This window comes from Zootoca vivipara, chromosome 2, assembly GCF_965207765.1.
Source record: "Zootoca vivipara chromosome 2, rZooViv2.hap1.1, whole genome shotgun sequence".
In the NCBI taxonomy this organism is placed as follows: domain Eukaryota; kingdom Metazoa; phylum Chordata; class Lepidosauria; order Squamata; family Lacertidae; genus Zootoca; species Zootoca vivipara.
The window spans coordinates 109231951-109250545 of NC_142584.1; the positions used below are offsets into that span (position 1 = coordinate 109231951).

The 18595-nt window shown below is 49.4% G+C and overlaps 1 protein-coding gene across 3 annotated transcripts; it reads left to right on the forward strand.

The window, feature by feature from the left end:
- The first annotated feature begins 1734 nt into the window (after nt 1-1734).
- Nucleotides 1735-18330, forward strand: LOC118077593 (E3 ubiquitin-protein ligase TRIM7). 3 transcript variants are annotated; one of them, XM_088662736.1, is made up of 8 exons: nt 1741-2808; nt 4820-4915; nt 5693-5986; nt 7329-7351; nt 10104-10219; nt 11449-11475; nt 11631-11657; nt 12795-18330. In XM_088662736.1, exons 1-8 carry the CDS (start codon nt 2065-2067, stop codon nt 13322-13324), a joined length of 1857 nt encoding a protein of 618 aa, XP_088518862.1. In that variant the 5' UTR covers nt 1741-2064; the 3' UTR covers nt 13325-18330. The 3 variants fall into 3 exon arrangements, with proteins under 3 accessions (XP_088518864.1, XP_088518862.1, XP_060126977.2); XM_060270994.2 differs by having other exon boundaries at nt 1749-2808; nt 5756-5986; XM_088662738.1 differs by lacking the exon at nt 11631-11657 and having other exon boundaries at nt 1735-2808.
- The last annotated feature ends 265 nt before the right edge of the window (nt 18331-18595 follow it).

The window sequence follows — 18595 nt, forward strand, 5'->3', positions numbered from 1 at the left end:
CGAAAATAAGACATAGTGATAGGCACAGCAGCAATGCCGGCCGCGGCATGAGGAGGAGGAAAAAAATAAGACATCCCTTGAAAATAAGCCATAGTGTGTTTTTTTGAGGAAAAAATAAATATAAGACATGTCTTATAATATGAGAAACACGGTACTTGCTTAACAATGTCCTGGGACATCGTGCATTGTTACCTTATGTTAATCCTGCTTACCTCCTGTTTACCTGTAGGCTAATGCCCCTTGCACCTTCCCCTTTTCTGACGTTTTACCCTGTCACAAGTGATGTATGTCTGATGCTTTCGATGTGCATTATGGGATGGTGGTGGGAAGTTTTAAAAGTTCTTGCAGCCCTGTTCACGGTGTTCAGTCTGGCATTGAACCTGCTGCACAGTAATAAACTTTGCTGTTTGCTCCGGATCGTGGCTGGACTCCTTCCTTTTATACTCCGCAACGACCACAGGCCCTTGCCTGATGAGCTGGGTGGCTGAGCATTCTCGCACCCAGAATTTTGCCCTAACAGCCGGGAAATGACAGAGACCACACGATGCTGTCAGGAAAAACAAACTGATCCTTTTATTACAGAAAAGAAAGAACTACAGCTGTAGGGTCCCTGCCTCAAAGAATGTAGGAAGGAACCCCGGGAAATGAGGTGAACCTCCCTCTTATACCCTCCTGTCCCCACGTGAAGGTCCCTGGACTGGGAGGGAGGGGAAGGACAAGGAGAATGGGTGGTGATGGGATCAACTGGGTACAGAGACGACTATTTCTTCATATGGTGAGATGTTTCCTTTGTTTGACAGGAGAGGCAATCAGTTGAGATGGGAGTCGAGGTGGGGCAGTTCCTGGTGATTTCCGAGGAGTTGGAGCCCATCCGGCAGGTGTTTTCCTCCAGGTCATGTAAGGATGGACTATGTTAAAGATGACATTTTATTTGAATAAATCTGTTCCAGCTAATGCCTTATTGTCCGTGTGTGTCCTTGAATGGGTGTAGGGTGGCGATGGGGCAAGGTTCAGTTGGGTTGGGGTCATGCAGGGTTCATACAGAAAACATAGAGAATTCGGTAAAAAGTAGCAGTTCTGATATATAAAGGTTCTAAGATATAAAACAGCAATTCTAATACAGAGAGATCCTAGCCTATATAAAGCAGCAATTCTAATACAGAGACAGCGGGTAGATTTCCTAGAAACGTTAAAAGGCACATAATGAGGGAAACGTGTAGAGGGTACATCAAGGGATGCGCATAAGGATTTCATAATAAGAGGACATATAATAAAGGCAGGGTTCATGGTAAGAGAACATATAATAAGGCTGCATTATTAACGTGAGTAGAAAGGTGTTGCTTTGGATTTGGGCGGCTTTCCCCCCCCTCCTTCTCCTGGAGACATTGTTTCAGAGGCTGTGGCAAAACTATCCTTTGGCTGTCAGTGTTGCCTTTGGCTGTAAGTGTTGCAATGTTTACCCACACCTCATTGAGTCCTGTAAAAGGATTAGCAGGATATCGGTGGCTTGAAATGTGAATCGTTGGGAGATGTTTGCATATGCTGATCCTTAGGGCAGGGTTGCATCCGAGCGGGAGGGGTGCTGGTCTCTGGAGTGGAGCAGAGGTGAAGAAGGTGGCCTTGCGAGGGATTCTGGGTAACTTGCAGCTGTCAGATTCGGTCACCCCTCTCTGCTCATTAGTAATGGTGTCCTGCAACCCCCCCCCCCCAATATGATTTTATAACATTTTAAAAAAAATATTTATAGTTCTTGGTTTACAAAGGTATGCGCAATGTCTCTTTTTTCAAGTTACATTATCCCTAGGTCAGTTTCGTTTGTTGAGACATGAAAACCTTGCTGTATAAGGCACGGGACTTTGGGTTTCTGTCACCCAAAATGCAGGGAATGGACGCATCAGACCCTCCTGGGTGGAGGAGAAGAAAGGAGGATTAAGCTGCTGTGAATGACGCCGCTCAACTGTCCGATTCAGAGGCAGACAAAGGCAGAGATGGAACCTGCCACTTGGGATCCGAGACTCGTAGAGCTGGAAGGGACCCGAGGGTCATCTAGCCCAACCCGCTGCAATGCAACTTAGGCTGCAGGAAATCTACTGGAATGTGCGTGCGTGGGAGAAGGTCACTTTCCAAGATGGAGGGGGGAGCGGGCAACTAGATGCTCCATTTCGTAAAATCGGATTATTAAATCGGCAACAGGTTTCTGAGGCAAAATACTTGGGGACTGGACTAATAACTTTCACATGCATCCAGTTCTCTTCCCACATTCCAGCTCTTGCAGTTGAGCTCAGCTGGATCCGCCCCTGCCCGGAGGCATTTCCAAGAAAGGAAACACCCGCTCTCCAAAGTCCTAAAGTTGTTCAAAGGCAGGCAGGCAGGCAGGCAGGCAGGAAGGAGGAGGCGGCGGCAGCAGCAGCAGCAGCAGCCATAGCCATGGCGTCTGGGGATCCCTTGCAGGGGCTCCGCGAAGAGGCGACTTGCTCCATCTGCCTGGATTACTTCGCGACCCCGGCGACCATCGAGTGCGGCCACAGCTTCTGCCGAGCCTGCCTCGTCCAGTACTGGGCAGAGTCCGGCGCGGGCCCCTGCTGCCCTCAGTGCAGGGAAGCGACGCAGCAAAGGATCCTCCGGCCCAACTTGCAGCTGGACAACCTGGTGCAGCTGGTGAGGAAGCTCAAGGAGGACGCGGGAGAAGCGAATCCGGCCTCCTGCAACGACGACCCAGCCCTGCTCTGGGCGGAGGGCGACCGATCCACGGGGGATCCCGCCCACCACGACTCCTCTCTCGCAGAAGAGGCTTCCCTGCAGTATAAGGTGGGAAACTTCAAGGGTGGGGCTGGGAAAGAGATTTGCTTGTTTGTTGCATTCCTGCAATGCAACTACTGCATGGCGTTCCTGCATCGCAGGGGGTTGGGCTCGATGACCTTTGGGGTACCCTCCCAACTCTGCAATTTTATCTAGTCTAACTAGATAAAAGCATCCAACCTAGGCTTAAAAGCTTTCAAGGAGGGAGCCTGAGGGAGACTGTCCCAGTGACTGTTGAACAGCTCTTAACTGTTTCATAAACCACTTACTGATTTCTATACAGTACCAACTTTATTTTCCAAGCAGTATTATTCTTCATATCTTTTGCAGCTTTATATTTCAAAGGGGGGGATCTCAAAGTAGTTTACAAAGGGAAATATTTTTAGATCCTTCTCTCCTTATCAGACCTTTAGAAGGCATCTCAAGGCAGCCCTGTTTAGGGAAGCTTTTAATGTTTGATAGATTTCTGTATTTTAATATTTTGTTGGAAGCCGCCCAGAGTGGCTGGGGAAACCCGGCCAGATGGGCGGGGTATAAATAATAAATTATTATTATTATTATTATTATTAAGTGACATTTCGCTTTCTACACACTGTATTAGTTTGCCTACTTGATCTATACAGCTGCCCCTTGGCAGAAGGCGGCTGGGAAGCCAGTGTGGTGTTGTGGTTAGAGTGTGTTGGACTGGGACCTAGGAGATCAGGGTTCAAGTCCCCGTTCGGTCATGAAGCTCATGGGGTGAGTCACTGCCTCTTAACCTACCTCACAGGGTTGTTGTAGGGATAAAAAACCAAGGAACTCCTTGGTGAAATGCAATAGGCAAGCTCTTCTGCTGACCTGCTTAAGAAAGCTGGAGAGGCCACGCAGAGGGAGATGTCAATTCGACAACCTGGCATTCCAAGATCTTCACGTGGTCACAATCCATGTGAGTTGCAAAATGTGACTGGCCCCTGGGGAATTTCTAACAAGGCTTCCAAGGAGCTCAAGTTGGTCTTCATGGTTCTCCTCCACCCCCACCCCCACTTCATCCTCACAACAACCCTGTGAGGTAGGTTAGTCTAAGACAGGGGTAGGCAACCTACTAAGGCCCGGGGGCCAGATGCGGCCCAATCGCCTTCTCAATCCGGCCCGCGGGCAGCCCAGGAATCAGCATGTTTTTACATGAGTAGAATGTGTGCTTTTATTTAAAATGCATCTCTGGGTTATTTGTGGGGCAGAGAAAATCGTTCCTTTCCCCCCCCCCCCAAAAAAAATACAGTCATACCTCGGTTTTAGTACGCTTCAGTTTGAGTACTTTCAGTTTAAGTACTCCGCGGACCTGTCTGGAATGGATTAATCCACTTTCCATTACTTTCAATGGGAAAGTTCGACTCAGGTTAAGTACGCTTCAGGTTAAGTACAGACTTCCGGAACCAATTGTGTACGTAAACCGAGGTACCACTGTATAGTCCGCCCCACCACATGGTCTGAGGGACAGTGGACCGGCCCACGGCTGAAAAAGGTTGCTGACCCCTGGTCTAAGAGATGGAGACTGGCCCAAGGTCCCTGAGAGAACTTCACAGCTCAGCATGGATTCGAACCCTGCTCTCCCAGGTCTTGGCTTTCTCCCCAACCCTCCTTCCACAGAAGCAGTGTCTTCTGGCTGCAGTTTTATAAATACCATTTTTGGTCAACAGCATAATTGAGAGGTATGAACTTTCAGTCTGCCGTTCTGTACATACTGACTTTGGAGTAAGTCCCACGGAACTCACAGGGGCCTACTTCCGAGTGGAGACGCACAAGTCTTGCTTTAACACATGTTTGTTGCTTTGGTGTCTCTGTTTTTAATTATCTTCTGTGTCAGTCGTCTGGAGGCAGTGGTTTAGAAGGGGATAAATACATCAGTGATGATGGCGGTATAATGGAGGGTAAGCTAAAAATAGATGCATTGTAAGGAAACCACCAGTGAGTCAGTCAGTGTGTGTGATCCAACATGAATTGAACTCCTGACAGAGAAAAAAATGCTTTCCTGATTCTGCAGAGGAAAATCAAGTCCCACCTGACATATCTGAAAAAGGAGAGAGAAAAGTTGGTGAACCTGAAACTTGCTGAAGAGCTGGGGAGGCAGGAGTGTCTGGTAGGTTTGTGTTGGTTATGGGTCATCTTAGGGGGCTACGTGTTGCCAAGGGGAATCCCCATGGCCTTCTGGAAATTTCACATTTCTGGGAATTTTGAAGCCATGGGGGAGGAATGTACCCCCCCCTCACCTGGGGAATAAAGGCACAATATTATTGGGGAGGGGTTAAAAATAGACAATATTTATGTTTTTACAATAAACTTTTACAGATCAAAAGCCACTTTGTTACTTTAGAAGCAGAAAATATACACTAGTGGCCAAAATTGTGAAAACCTTTTGGGAAAAGTGTACAGTGGTGCCTCGCTAGACGAATTTAATTCATTCCGCGAGTCGCTTTGTATAGCGAAAAATTCGTTTTGTGAAGCGGCTCCCATAGGAACGCATTGAAGTGCGGTTTCCCATAGGACGGGGGGGAAATCGTCTTGCGAAGCACCCTATGGGACGAAAAAAATTCGTCTTGCGAAGCGCGCCATAGGAAACTTCGTCTTGCGAGTCTCCATTGAAATCGCAAAACGCTTTCGTTTTGCGAGTTTTTCGTCTTGTGAGGCATTCGTCTAGCGAGGTACCACTGTATTTCCGAGGCTTGATAGCTCATAATACCATTTTTTTGGGGGGGGAGTAATACCATAAAATTATATACCAATAGAAAAATAATTTAATGAAGAATGTGATGCAACAAAAGGGTGGAAGTGGCCCCTTTTCTGCACCCACAAGTTTTGTGAACAACCATGCCATTTGTGGACAAGTCGCAGGTTTCCAAAGAACTTCCCTTCACAGAACCTCACCATTGCACCTCTGCCGCCTCGCCCAATTTCTTTGTCTCCCCCCGCCGCCGCCCAGATGTTGTTTGAAACTGAGAAGAAGAAAGCCCGGTCTGCCTTTGAGCGAATGCAGCAGTTCCTTGTGGAGAAACAGCACCTCTGGCTAGGCCAGCTCGAAGATCTGGAGAAAGCGATGGAGAGGAAGCAGGAGGAAAACCTCGCCAAACTCTCTGAGGAGATTTCCCGACTCAACGAGCTGATCGCGGAGATGAAATGGAAGTACCTGCAGCCTGCGAGTGAATTGTTGCAGGTGAGTAGACAATACCCTGTGGGGAGGGAAGAGGCCTCAGGGGTGAAAGAAGGCACCAACTCAAGTCTGGTCTCCTTGATTTCGGGCATGTTGCTTCCACCCATGTCCCAGATAACTTTCACCAATAAGCAAAGTCCTTTGGTAGGTTTAGTTACAGGTAGGTAGCCGTGTTGTTCTGCCGTAGTCGAAACAAAATGAAAAAATTCCTTCCAGTAGCACCTTAGAGACCAACTAAGTTTGTCATGAAAGCTTATATACCAATGACAAACTTAGTTGGTCTCTAAGGTGCTACATATCCATTCTGAAGGAAATCATCCCTGAGCGCTCACTGGAAGGACAGATCCTGAAGCTGAGGCTCCAATACTTTGGCCACCTCATGAGAAGAGAAGACTCCCTGGAAAAGACCCTGATGTTGGGAAAGATTGAGGGCACTAGGAGAAGGGGACGACAGAGGACGAGATGGTTGGACAGTGTTCTTGAAGCTACCAACATGAGTTTGACCAAACTGCGGGAGGCAGTGGAAGACAGGAGTGCCTGGCGTGCTCTGGTCCATGGGGTCATGAAGAGTCGGACACGACTAAACGACTAAACAACAACAACAACAAGGTGCTACTGGAAGGATTTTTTTTATTTTGTCCTTTGGTAGATGGCAGCCTTGCCTCATGGGGGGGGGGTGCCATGCTCCTGTGTTGCTGGCCTTGGCTGGCTGAGGTCCATAACTCCAATACTTCCCTGTGAAGGGAGGGAACTAGGTAAACCAAGGATGCTGGTGTTCCTTCTCTGGCCCCAGCCAGCAGGGCTGAAGAGCCCAAGGATGGCCTCTGGCAGGGGAGCATGGGTCAAGTCTTCCCTTTCTTCATGGACGATCCTTACATAGAGACCTGGCTATTCCCACCTATTCCTTCTACCCCCAGCGGGAGTTTCCCTTTTCCTTCTTCTCCGGTTTAATGGGGTGGAAGGCTAAAAGGAAAGGCCTACCGCGACCTACTGGCAACGGTATTTTTTCACTTTGTGGCATGTCTGCCAATTGGAAACAAAGCAGTGCAACCACCCCAAAAACTTTGCAGCCGCAAACGTTAGAGAGCACAGGGTGGTATTTGACTGCCCTGATAGCATCATGAGCCTACACAGACATGGGTGTGCAATAAATCGGATGTCAGGAGGGGCCCAAAGACACCTTCCAGGGCTCTTGAAAGGAAGAAGGCCTGATCCTAGGAATGACAATTTGTTTTCAATAGACAAGGAAGGGGGCAACGAATTCGCCAATTGAACAAGTAGTAGCCCTGTTTGTGATCTGCCTGTGCTGCTGGCACCCATTTTTTTTTCTCTCTTTCTCTTTCAGGACACCAGAAGTTCCTTAAGCAGGTACGTAGCTCTTTCTCCCCATCCCATCTATATATATAAAAATGTAAAAATCGTGAAAGTGCGTGTTCCTCTTTTCTCCGTAACCGCTTGACCGACCGTCCTGAAATTTTGACACAACGATCCAGGCCACTCCCCGAGTGTTGTTAGGGGGGGGAATCCCTCAAATCTCACACCTGGGCAGGTAGAAACCTGCTTTTCCACAAAGTAAAACAGCGCCCTCAAGTGGAATTCTTCCCACAGCACACCCCCTCCCTTCCTGTGAAATCTACACCACACCCACAAACCAAATAATGACATCATCAACCAAGCAACTGAAACCACCAAGGCGGCCATTATCACACCCCTAGGCCCCTGCCAGGCTGCTAGGCCCCCACTAGGCCTGGGGGGTGGGTGGGAGAGAGGGCAAGCGCCCGGATCGCAGGTCGCAGCATGGCCTTTGTTTTATGTAGGCCCCTGCCAGGCCGCCAGGCCCCCACTAGGCCCGGGTGGGGGAGAGAGAGAGGGGGACTGCCCGGACTCTGAGGCTCAGGGGGATCTGAAGGGGGCCTATTACCCTCCATTTGACAGACTAAGGCACAGCAACGCGTGCAGGGCCAGCTAGTAGAAACATAAAATTGTAGAGTTGGAAGGGACCCCAAGGGTCATCAAGTCCAACCCCCTCTTTGCATCAGGAAGCTTAGCTCCCATGGAGTTATTTGGAAGAGAAAATATATCATTTCCCTCCATCTCGTTTATTTTTTACTCCCCCCTTTCCCCCTGCTCCTTCTCCTTCCTTTTCCGATTTCATTTGCCAGGAAACAGCTTAAATCCCATTTAAAAACAAACGAACAAAACCCAGATTTCTGCACATGGCTTCCTCCGAAAATCCTGGGAACCGCAGCTTACAGTTCCCAGCGATCTTAATAAACCACAGCTTCTAGGAATCTTTGGGGGGTAGCCATGTGCATTAAATGTATTTTGTGTGTGCAAATTTAGTTGTTGTTTTTGGTCGGAAAGATCATCACAAGAGGATTTAGGGACATATGGCAGGGGTCCCCTAAGTGCTGTGGACTCCAGCTGAAAGCAGTTCTCCCAGCTGCTTACAGGTGAAACTCGGAAAATTAGAATATCATTGAAAAGTGCATTTATTTCAGTAACGCAACTTAAAAGGTGAAACCAAAATATGAGAAAGATGCATGACATGCAAAGCAAGATATGTCAAGCCTTTATTTGTTGTAATTGTAATTATTTGTCGTTAGGCGGGTCAATTATAAATGGAATGTAATTAATGAAATGTAATAGCGATGTTTATTTTTGTATTATTGTAACTATTTGTTTTATTACTGTGGAATTTCCAAAAGAAAGCATTTGTAAAAATTAAAAAATAATAAGTTGCATTACTGAAATAAATGCACTTTTCGACGATATTCTAATTTTCCGAGTTTCACCTGTATATCAAGGTCTTCCCCAGCCTCTGCTACATGAGACTATTTTTAACGTGAAGCATGTACTGTACCGCTGAGTGATGAGTCCTTGCTTTATATCTGCACCAGAGCTCCTCATCTCTCTTCTGTTTGGCCTTCCCGATCCCCCCCAAAAAGCAGCAGCAAGGAAATTTCATTGAGACGGGTTTGCATAATTAAAGTAGCTTAAAGCAGGCATCCCCAAACTGCGGCCCTCCAGATGTTTTGGCCTACAACTCCCATGATCCCTAGCTAACAGGACCAGTGGTCAGGGATGATGGGAATTGTAGTCTAAAACACCTGGAGGGCTGAAGTTTGGGGATGCCTGGCTTAAAGCATTCTGGCAGACACGGGTGGCGCTGTGGGTTAAACCACAGAGCCTAGGGCTTGCCGATCAGAAGGTCGGCGGTTTGAACCCCCGCGACGGGGTGAGCTCCCGTTGCTCGGTCCCAGCTCCTGTCAACCTGTACGCCGGCTCCTTCGGCCAGTAACGCGAGATGAGCACCACAACCCCAGAGTCAGTCACGACTGGACTAATGGTCAGGGGTCCCTTTACCCTTACCTTTTAAAGCATTCTGGTGCATCAAACTCCCTTTAAAAAAATCAGCCTTTTTGCAGGAAGGAAAGTGAAGGAGATATGTACTGAGAAATGTGGAATAATAACTTCCACACAAACAAATGAATGCTCCCTAGACAGTGGACTGTGCCTCATCTCCATGCAAGGTTTGTGCAAACAGCTCAGGATGAATGCTAAGTAAATTGGTCATCTGGAAGCACCTCGATGCTTACAGAAAAAATATGTTTTCTTACTTTAAACAAAGTTATTTATGATTTTCAGTTTTATACATTGCAATAATTTTGCAATCAATTTAATATTTCAAAACTCGACTCCCTCCTCTTTTTGCAGTTCCTTAAATTTATTTATTTTATTTTCTGCATATTCCAAATTAACTTAATCATTTATGTATCTGCTTTAAATGTTTACTCTTATAAGCCTGAAGGTTATTGCCATAATCCCGCCAATGTTCTTATCTTTTTACAGTTGGTTTGTAAATATTGAATAAACCATTTCCATTCTTTTATCCAAAAGTTTATCTCGATTTCTTATTTTTCCAGTAAGTTTCACCATTTCTGTGTATTCCATTAGTTTTTGCACCCATTCTTCTTTCCCCGTCACTTCCTCCCATTATGGGGCAAATAACATTCTTGCCGCTGTAATCACATACACGAATAAATTTCTATAGAGTTTGGGTAGTTCTGTCCCTATAATTCCCAAAAGGGAAGTTAAACATGACCGTATTCCCTTCTAGGTACGAGAAGAATTTGGGAGGGCATGTGGTGGTCCTTACTCCCAGGCTAGAAGAGAAGCTCAGAGTTTTCTCGCAGAAAAATGCTTCTTTGGAGAAGGCTATGGAGAACTGTAAAGGTATTGGGGGGTTGCTGGAGGAGGAGGGGGGAGGACAGTAGCTGGCACAGGGTTGTACAGGCAGAGTAGTGTTCAGCTGTCTTCCCACTGCCAAGAGCTGCTATAATTAATAATAATAATAATAATAATAATAATAATAATAATAATAATAGATTTATTTATACCCCGCCCATCTCCCTGGGTTTCCCCAGCCGCTCTGGGCGGCTCCCAACAAAATAAAGTGATAAAAGATCAAACAATAAAAACTTCCCTAAACACATCTGCCTTCAGATGTCTTCTAAAAGTCAGATAGTTGTTTATTTCCTTGGCATCTGATGGGAGGGCATTCCACAGGGCGGGCGCCACTGTGCCACTACCCAGAAGGCCCTCTGCCTGGTTCCCTGTAACCTCACTTATCACAGGGAGGGAACCGCCAGAAGTCCCTCAGTGTCCGGGCAGAACGATGCGGGTGGAGACGCTCCTTCAGCTATACAGGGCCGAGGCCATTTAGGGCTTTAAAGGTCAGCACCAACATTTTGAATTGTGCTTGGAACCGTACTGGAAGGCAATGTAAGTCTTTCAGGACCGGTGTTATGTGGTCTCGGCAGCCGCTCCCAGTCTAGCTGCCGCATTCTGGATTAGTTGTAGTTTCCGGGTCACCTTCAAAGGTAGCCCCACGTAGAGCACATTGCAGAAGTCCAAGCGGGAGATAACTAGAGCATGCATCACTCTGGCGAGACAGTCTGCGGCCAGGTAGGGTCTCAGCCTGCGTACCAGATGGAGCTGGTTCCTGGGAGGACATGGGAGCTCAGCAAGATGCAGTTGGGGCAGCAGCTGCAGCACCAATCTTATGCTCCTGCTGCCTCAATTTCACCGCTCTGGCCTCCACACACCTTTCCCTTTCAGTAACCACCAGTGATGCTCGGCACTGGGAAGGCGAGTGAGCCGTGCCACGCTGTCTGTGGCAAACGCTTCTGGCCATGGATGCACCTGTCTATCAGCTCCCATTCCAGGCAGGTTGCAAGGAAAGTCAAATCGTTTTAGATGGGGCGCTGTGTTCTTCCTGGAAGTGTCTGAAAAGGCATCTGAAGAACCGTTCCCGCTGAGCCATCAGCTCGTGCTGATCGAAATGCGGAGTTTCCTGCCCACAAGTGTCCTGAAATTGATTATTATTATTATTCGCAAAACAAACTGCCGCTCAACGTATGACGGTCTGAATAACTTTGTCCACCTTTTCCTCTCCACCACAGAATCTCTGGAGCAAGTTCTGCAACCAGGTAATTTTCTAGGAATAAAAGGACATGTTGGCGCTCAGCGCCTGAGCGCAGATCGTCATGAATGCACAATGAACAAGAACATTTTGGGAGAGAGGGGGGGCGGTGTTTACCGAGAATCTGCTTTTAAACTTGTCACCCTTTCCTTCCCGTAACAGATTATTTGAAGCAAACCTTGCAGAAAGGTAAATACCGTAACTCAATGGGCATGGGAAGCGTTGGGTGGGAAGCCCCTCGCTTCAGCACCAATCCTTTCGCCGACATAATAATAATAATAATAATAATAATAATAATAATAATAATAATTTATTATTTGTACCCTGCCCATCTGGATGAGTTTCCCCAGCCACTCTGGGCGGCTTCCAACAGAACATTAAAATGCAATAATCTATTAAACATTAAAAGCTTCCCTAAACAGGGCTGCCATCAGATGTCTTCTAAAAGTCAGATACAGTGGTGCCTCGCTAGACGAAATTAATTCGTTCCACGGGTCAATTCGGGTAATGAATTTTTCATCTAGCGAGTCCCAGTTCCCCATAGGAATGCATTGAAACTTAATCAATGCGTTCCTATAGGCTCTGGGGGACTGGCGGCGGCATGCGACGGGGCTTCGGAGAAGCTCTCCGAAGCCCCGTCTGATGCCGGCTGTGTGCGAGGCGGCTGGGGGAGAAGCTCTCTTCTCCCAGCCACCGCCTTGCCTGACTCCCCCGACATGGAGCGCAGCTTCGGAAGCCTCCGAAACTGCGCCCCATGCCGGCTTTACGCGGCGAGAAGCGGCGTTGGGGGAAACTTCTCGCCGCCTCCCGTCTGCCTTCTCCGGTGTGAGGTGCAGCTTCTCAGCTGATCTTCCTTTGCCTTCTTCCTGTGCTGCAGCTCGTTCCCCTTTGCTAGACGAATGCCCCTTTAGGTTTTGCAATCGGAGGTTTTTATGGCCACACTTCGCAAGACGAAGCAGTGGCCATAAAAAAACTCATCATCTTGCGAGGCAACCTCCGATCGCAAAACCTATTCGTATAGTGGAAAATTCGTCTTACAGGGCATTCGTCTAGCGAGGCACCACTGTAGTTGTTTTTCTCTTTGACATCTGATGGGAGGGCATTCCACAGGGCGGGCACCACTACCGAAAAGGCCCTCTGCCTGGTTCCCTGTAGCTTTGCTTCTCGCAGTGAGGGAACTGCCAGAAGACCCTCAGCGCTGGACCTCAGTGTCCAGGCAGAATGATGGGGGTGGAGACGCTCCTTCAGGTATACTGGGCCAAGGCCGTTTAGGGCTTTAAATCACCCCTCCTCCAATTTCATTCTCTGCCCGTCTCTTTCCCACAGCGAACGTGACTCTGGATCCGGACACAGCCCACCCCTTCCTCATTCTGTCCCAGGACCTGAAGGGCGTGCGGAGAGTTCAGAGGGAGCAGGACCTGCCTTTCAACCCCGAGAGATTCGACACCATGCCCTACGTGCTGGGCTGCGACAGATTCACTTCGGGAAGGCACTGGTGGGAAGTGGAGGTGTGGGGCAAGGCGACGTGGGCCGTGGGGGTGGCCACGGAGTCGGTCAGGAGGAAGGGGGGAGTCGACATCAGCCCCCACCAGGGGATTTGGGCCATGGGGAAGCCGCCCTGCTACTCCCCCTCCCCCTGCCAGTTCTTGGCTTTTACTGCCCCTCAGCCAACTGACCTGACCTTGAGGAGAGAGCCCAGGAAGATCCGCGTGGCCCTGGATTGCGAGGCGGGCTGCGTGGAGTTTTCCGACGCCGACACAGAGGAATTCATCTTCGCTTTCCCTCCAAGATCGTTCTTCGGGGAGAAAATCCGGCCCTTTCTGCAGGTGTGCTGCGACGTCAGCCTGAAATGCTGAAGGCCGCCGTGAAAGGCAAACTCTATGGGGCCACCGCCCTGAGAGGAGCAAATTCTCTCCAGAACTCGCCCCAAAGGGCTGGGTTTTCCCCAGGGAAGACTTCACCGTTCTACATGGTAGATTCTTCCATCTGCAGAAAAGAAAAGGAAGCAAATAAAAACAGTCTGGGTTCGATGGCCCCTTTCGTTACCATTCCTTGAAATGATCATTCTAAACAAAATAGGAAGCAGCAGCTCCAAATAGATTAAAAGGGGTATTGATCCTGGGACATGAAAGGCTATGTCTCTGAGAGGGTGGTTGTCCAACTTTGGTCCCCACGCTGCACTCAACTCTCACCTGTGCCTCCTAGAAGCTAGCTGCCAGCCTGGGACATCTGTCACACCCCGAGGACGGCTTCAACTGGCCGACTAAAAACCAGGTGAGGGGAGCTGATGGGTCTCAAACCCTTGGTGAGTTAGGGACTTCTCCTGCACGTGAAGGCAGGCTCCAGTGGATTGAGCAGACGAGACCAAGAGTGGATCCAATGGTCGAGAAGGTGTTTTCTGCCTGTGCTGTAGAGGAAAGCAGGGGGCAGGGGGGGGGCTCGTCATCCTGGGTAGAGAGCCCACCTAGGAGAAGGAAAACACTAACCCAGGGGTGTCAAACTCAAATTCATCGGGGGCCGCATCAACAGTTTGGTCACCCTCAAAGGGCCGGTTGTGTCTGTAGGACTATGTGTCCACTCTTTATTATCATAAATTATTGTCACTGCATTCAATTATTACTGTTTTTTGTAATAATGTAAGCTCATTCCTGCCCCCACACGGATCACATTCCTGCGTCGTGGCGCGTGTTTGGGAGGGGATGTAAACAAGGGAAATTTGAACAAAAGGTGGGGATCGACGGCTTCCGGGGGGGGGGGCTCAACTAAACCTTCGGCAGGAAGGAGAAAGCCACTGCTGGGATTAAAAACCTGCAGATGGAAACAGGGCTTCCCTCTCCCGCCCTGCGCACACCCAAACCTCGCTAGGCAGGATGCCACACGCTGCAACCCACCCAATGCTTTGGAGAGGGGCAGGAACATGTGGTGCAGCGCCAACTCCCTGCTTTGCTTTTGCATCCTCCCTCCTCAGCGCCAGAGTTCCTTCCCCTCGCACTGAGGGAGGGCAGCAGATTTCCCGAGGAGGAAGGCAGCGGCAGCCCCAGCGGACGTGCATCTTCGCCTCAGAGCTGCTCTTCCCCCCACCCGCGCTGTTGTCGTCTTCGCCGCCGCCTCTCCCTACCGGGACTGCAGGCAGAGGAGGCTTGAAAACCTCCCCCCCCAAAAAACCCCCCTCCCACCTACTCAAACCGCGAGGCGACTCCATCTGGAGCCCTACATCACGAGGGGCTGAGAGGAGGTGGCGGCAGAGCGGGAAGAGCAGGAACCCGTGCCGTCGTCGCCGCCTCCCTCCTGGCCGCCCCCCCGGGGAGCAGCTCTGCCGGAACTGAGAAGCCAAAGGGCGGCTCGGGGGTGGGGGGCAGAGCAAAAGCCAGGCACCCTCCCGAGTGTCTATGAGGAGAAAACGGGGGAAGAGGGAAGTGAAACCCGGCTCCATCAAGAGAGCGACTGTTGCGCTTCGCCTACTTCCCCCTCAGGCTCACTCCGTGTCCCTTTCGCCCGCTCGCTCGCCCACCTCCCGGATGCAGCCGAGGAGAGGAAGGGAAGCGGCGGGCGGCGGCTCCCCAGTGCCGCCTCACTCGCTCTCGGAGACAACAGCAAAGCCCGCCAAAAAAAAAATTCCAGTGCTGCTCCATCCCGGCACCAACTTTGCCGGCGGCGCCTGTAGGGCTTTCCTACCTCCTCAGCGGGCTTCTTCCTCCTCCTCCTGCATCTCACTTCCCCGTCTGGCCGCTGTGCCACCGCCTCCCTCAGCCTCATTCGAAATTGAAATTCCCTGGCCAAGGCCGTCAGCGTGGCTCCAGCGCCCCGGCCTCCGCCTGCAGCCCCGCCCCCGGTTTTGACCCTCGGCCAATTGCAGGCTCCAGAACTACTGTCAGTGGCCATTGTCGGCGGCGGCTATGCGGGCCACATGACGAGGTCTGGCGGGCCGGATTAGGCCCCCGGGCCTTGTGTTTGACACCCATGCACTAACCCTAAACCTCTACTGCCTTGCGGGAGATCTTTGGGAGAGGACAGGACTAAGGAGTAGACCCTGCTCAAATCCAGAGCAGAGTCTCTAAGCCAGTTGGATGGCTCCTTGTACGCCTCCTTCTGGCAACTCCTGCATCTAAGCTGGTGCCAAACGTCTTGCTCTGCTTTCCTTGGGACCACATCAGGGAGGTCTCTCTCATGAAATTCTACTCGATATCGATCCAGAGCAGATTCCAATATATAGTTAGCAGAGTGAAAAACTTAAAACCCATGGCAGGATTCCCAGAAATAGACCAGAGGCAATTAATGTTTCATCCAGCAGAGCTTTAGTGCTACTGAAGGCGAATGGCCACAAATCCAATACATTCAGAATTGGCACTGTCCCAGGGGCGTACCCAGGATCAAAATTAGGGGGGGCAAGGGGCGGGTGCAAGGGACGGGAGGGGCCACAGTGGGAATGTGGGCGGGGCTACGTGGCCTGCGCCTCTCAGCTCTTCCGAGGAGGCGGCCCCAGGCTTCCGCTCCCGGCGCGAAGCTCCAGAGGCGCGCGGGGAACGTGGGCCTGTGGCTGCCTCCTCCGTGCCTCCCAGGTCTTCCCATTCCCCCCGCCACCTGGAAGTCGCAAGGGAGGCACGAGGGAAGGTGGGCGCCGCCCGCGAATTAGAGCCTTCCGCTGCCCGCCATCCCCGCTGCTTTCCCTCGCGCCTACCTGGCGGGATCTGGGCCCCAGGTTCCCCCCAACCCCTCCAGCCCCGCGCACACACACTTCCCGCTGCAGAGGCAAGACAGATACGTGGTGGTGCTGCTGCCAGGCGGACACAGACCGTCCGCTCGCGTGACGTAGAGCTTCCGTGAGTCACATGTACGCCCTCCCCTCCCATCAGACGGGGCTCCCGAGGGCTGCAGTCCTTACCTGGGTCTGCGCCTCCCAGCTCTTCCAAGGAGGCAGCCCCAGGCTCCCGCGGCGTGCGGGGAACGCGAGACTGTGTCTGCTTCCTCCGCTTACGCTCCCCGCGCGCCTCTGGAGCTTTGCGCTGGGAGTGGGAGCCTGGGGCTGCCACGCTGCGCCCCTCAGCCTTTTGCTTCTAGGGGGGGCGATTGCCCCCTCCTGCCCCCCTGCCTACGCCCATGCACTGTCCATAAGAAATCCAGTTGCAGCAGACTTAACTTAAGCTTACAATAACTTATCTAAAGACTAAATCTCGACACTATATACGGAACACCGCACCAGACGGAAGAGAAAGAGTGAAAACCCAGGCTCCTTCTGGCTTTACAATTATAGTCAGCATGACCTTGACAGAAGAGAGGTAACAGAACCAGTTTAAGCCAGCTGTACTCCGCTTCTCTGAAGGAATAACTCATGAGCCTCCTGCTTGTTTCTTTCACACAGAGAAGCTTCCAGAACCCTCTTTAATTAATTAGAATTAATTCTAATCATTACTTACTGGTAGCTTTTTTAAAAGAAACCCTTTGGGGTTGAGGGCATGATTATTTCAAAACATTGCAATGAAAGGAAGCTTCTGACCCTGACTGTTTTGAGTTTTTCTCACTGATTGCTGCTTACAGGTGAAACTCAGAAAATTAGAATATTGTGGAAAGGTTCATTTCTTTCAGTAATTCAACTTAAAAGGTGGAACTAATATATGAGGTAGACTCATGACACGCAGAGCGAGATATGTCAAGCCTTTATTTGTTATAATTGTGATGATTGTGGCGTACAGCTGATGAGAACCCCAGTACCCCCCAATCTCAACTTTGGGGTTTTTCATCAGCTGGATGCCATAAACATCACAATTATAACAAATAAAGGCTTGACATATCTCACTTTGCATGTCATGAGCCTATCTCATATATTAAACTCCAGTAGCTAATGAAGACAATTGCTTACATAAATGAACTTTTCCACGATATTCTAATTTTCCGAGTTTCATCTGTATTTCCAGCACTCTGTCCCCTGCATAGGAGTGAATCTATACCCCCCCCTTGGAGTAATTCCAGCAACATCCCTCACTAATACAAGGGATGTGTAATGTGCCTATTCATTTCCCCTCTTCCCATCCCTCCTGTAATTTTATGACACTGCAAGATAAAAAGGAAGCTTCACAGCAACACTGCCATCTTTAAATTATTTTCATTTTATTGTATAAGATTTCTTACCTGTCCTTCACCACAGGGTCCCTGGGTGGGTTATGGCAATGTAATATACAGCTATAAAAGGCAAAGCCATTGCAGCTATTAAAAAATAAATAATTCAGGTAAAACCGTTCTGTGGAACGGAATAGAGTAATATAAATTCAGCCAAAGATGTGGATCTTAAAAAAAACAGAATACTTTAATTGTCAAACTGTTAAGTGGTGCATTTAGCATTTTTAGGTAACAGTCACATCTTATGCGGGGTTTGCACTTTTGGGTTATGCAATATTCGTATTCATAAATAGCTGACAGAGAAGGGTTCAAGACATGTAATCATAAGACACACCATATTGCAGCTAAAAGCAGAAGTTTATCGAGGGACATACAAAATGCTTGGCGAAGGTTTCACATACAGAAACTGCTTTCAGATGATATATTAGAGAATAATCTGAAAGGACAGCAGAGCAAGGCCAGATAGATGTGTATTTATGGTACAGGATAAAGTCACGTTCTTGTTTGGGGGAAAAAGATTGAAGGACAGGATGAAAGGCTATCTGAAGGAGAGTTGGCAGCTTGGGGAGTGAATCAGCAGGAGGGCTGAGTGGGAAGTCAAAATTCCCAGCAGGGATGAGTAACCTGGCAAGGAAGACCTGGACCTAGACTCGCAATAGTTTTTTTTAAAATGTGTTTGCCTTCTGTTATTTCTCCTCTTGCACTTTATTTCCTTGTATTTATGTTACAATAAATATTTTTCAAATCACCCAAACTTGTCCTGTTTCTCAGTGCTTGTGTGGTTCAGAAGGCAAGGAGACCTCAGGTCTGTGTATTCAAACTGAGTGGCATGGGATCCCTGTTGGGGTCTCGTTATAAATCAAAACCACCAGAATGCCTATATTACGCAAATCCACTTGGAAAAAACACATACAGTGGAACCTCGGTTTATGAACACCTCGGTTTACGAATTTTCGGTTTACAAATGCCGCGGACCCATCTGGAACGGATTAATTCACTTTCCATTACTTTCA

Bases quoted from the DNA above. Each gene is read 5' to 3' on its own strand.
- LOC118077593 (XM_088662736.1), top strand. From the start codon at position 2,065: ATGCAACTTAGGCTGCAGGAAATCTACTGGAATGTGCGTGCGTGGGAG. The intron at 2,809-4,819 runs GTGGGAAACTTC...CTGATTCTGCAG, and splicing joins AGGCTTCCCTGCAGTATAAG to AGGAAAATCAAGTCCCACCT. The intron at 11,658-12,794 runs GTAAATACCGTA...TCTTTCCCACAG, and splicing joins GAAGCAAACCTTGCAGAAAG to CGAACGTGACTCTGGATCCG.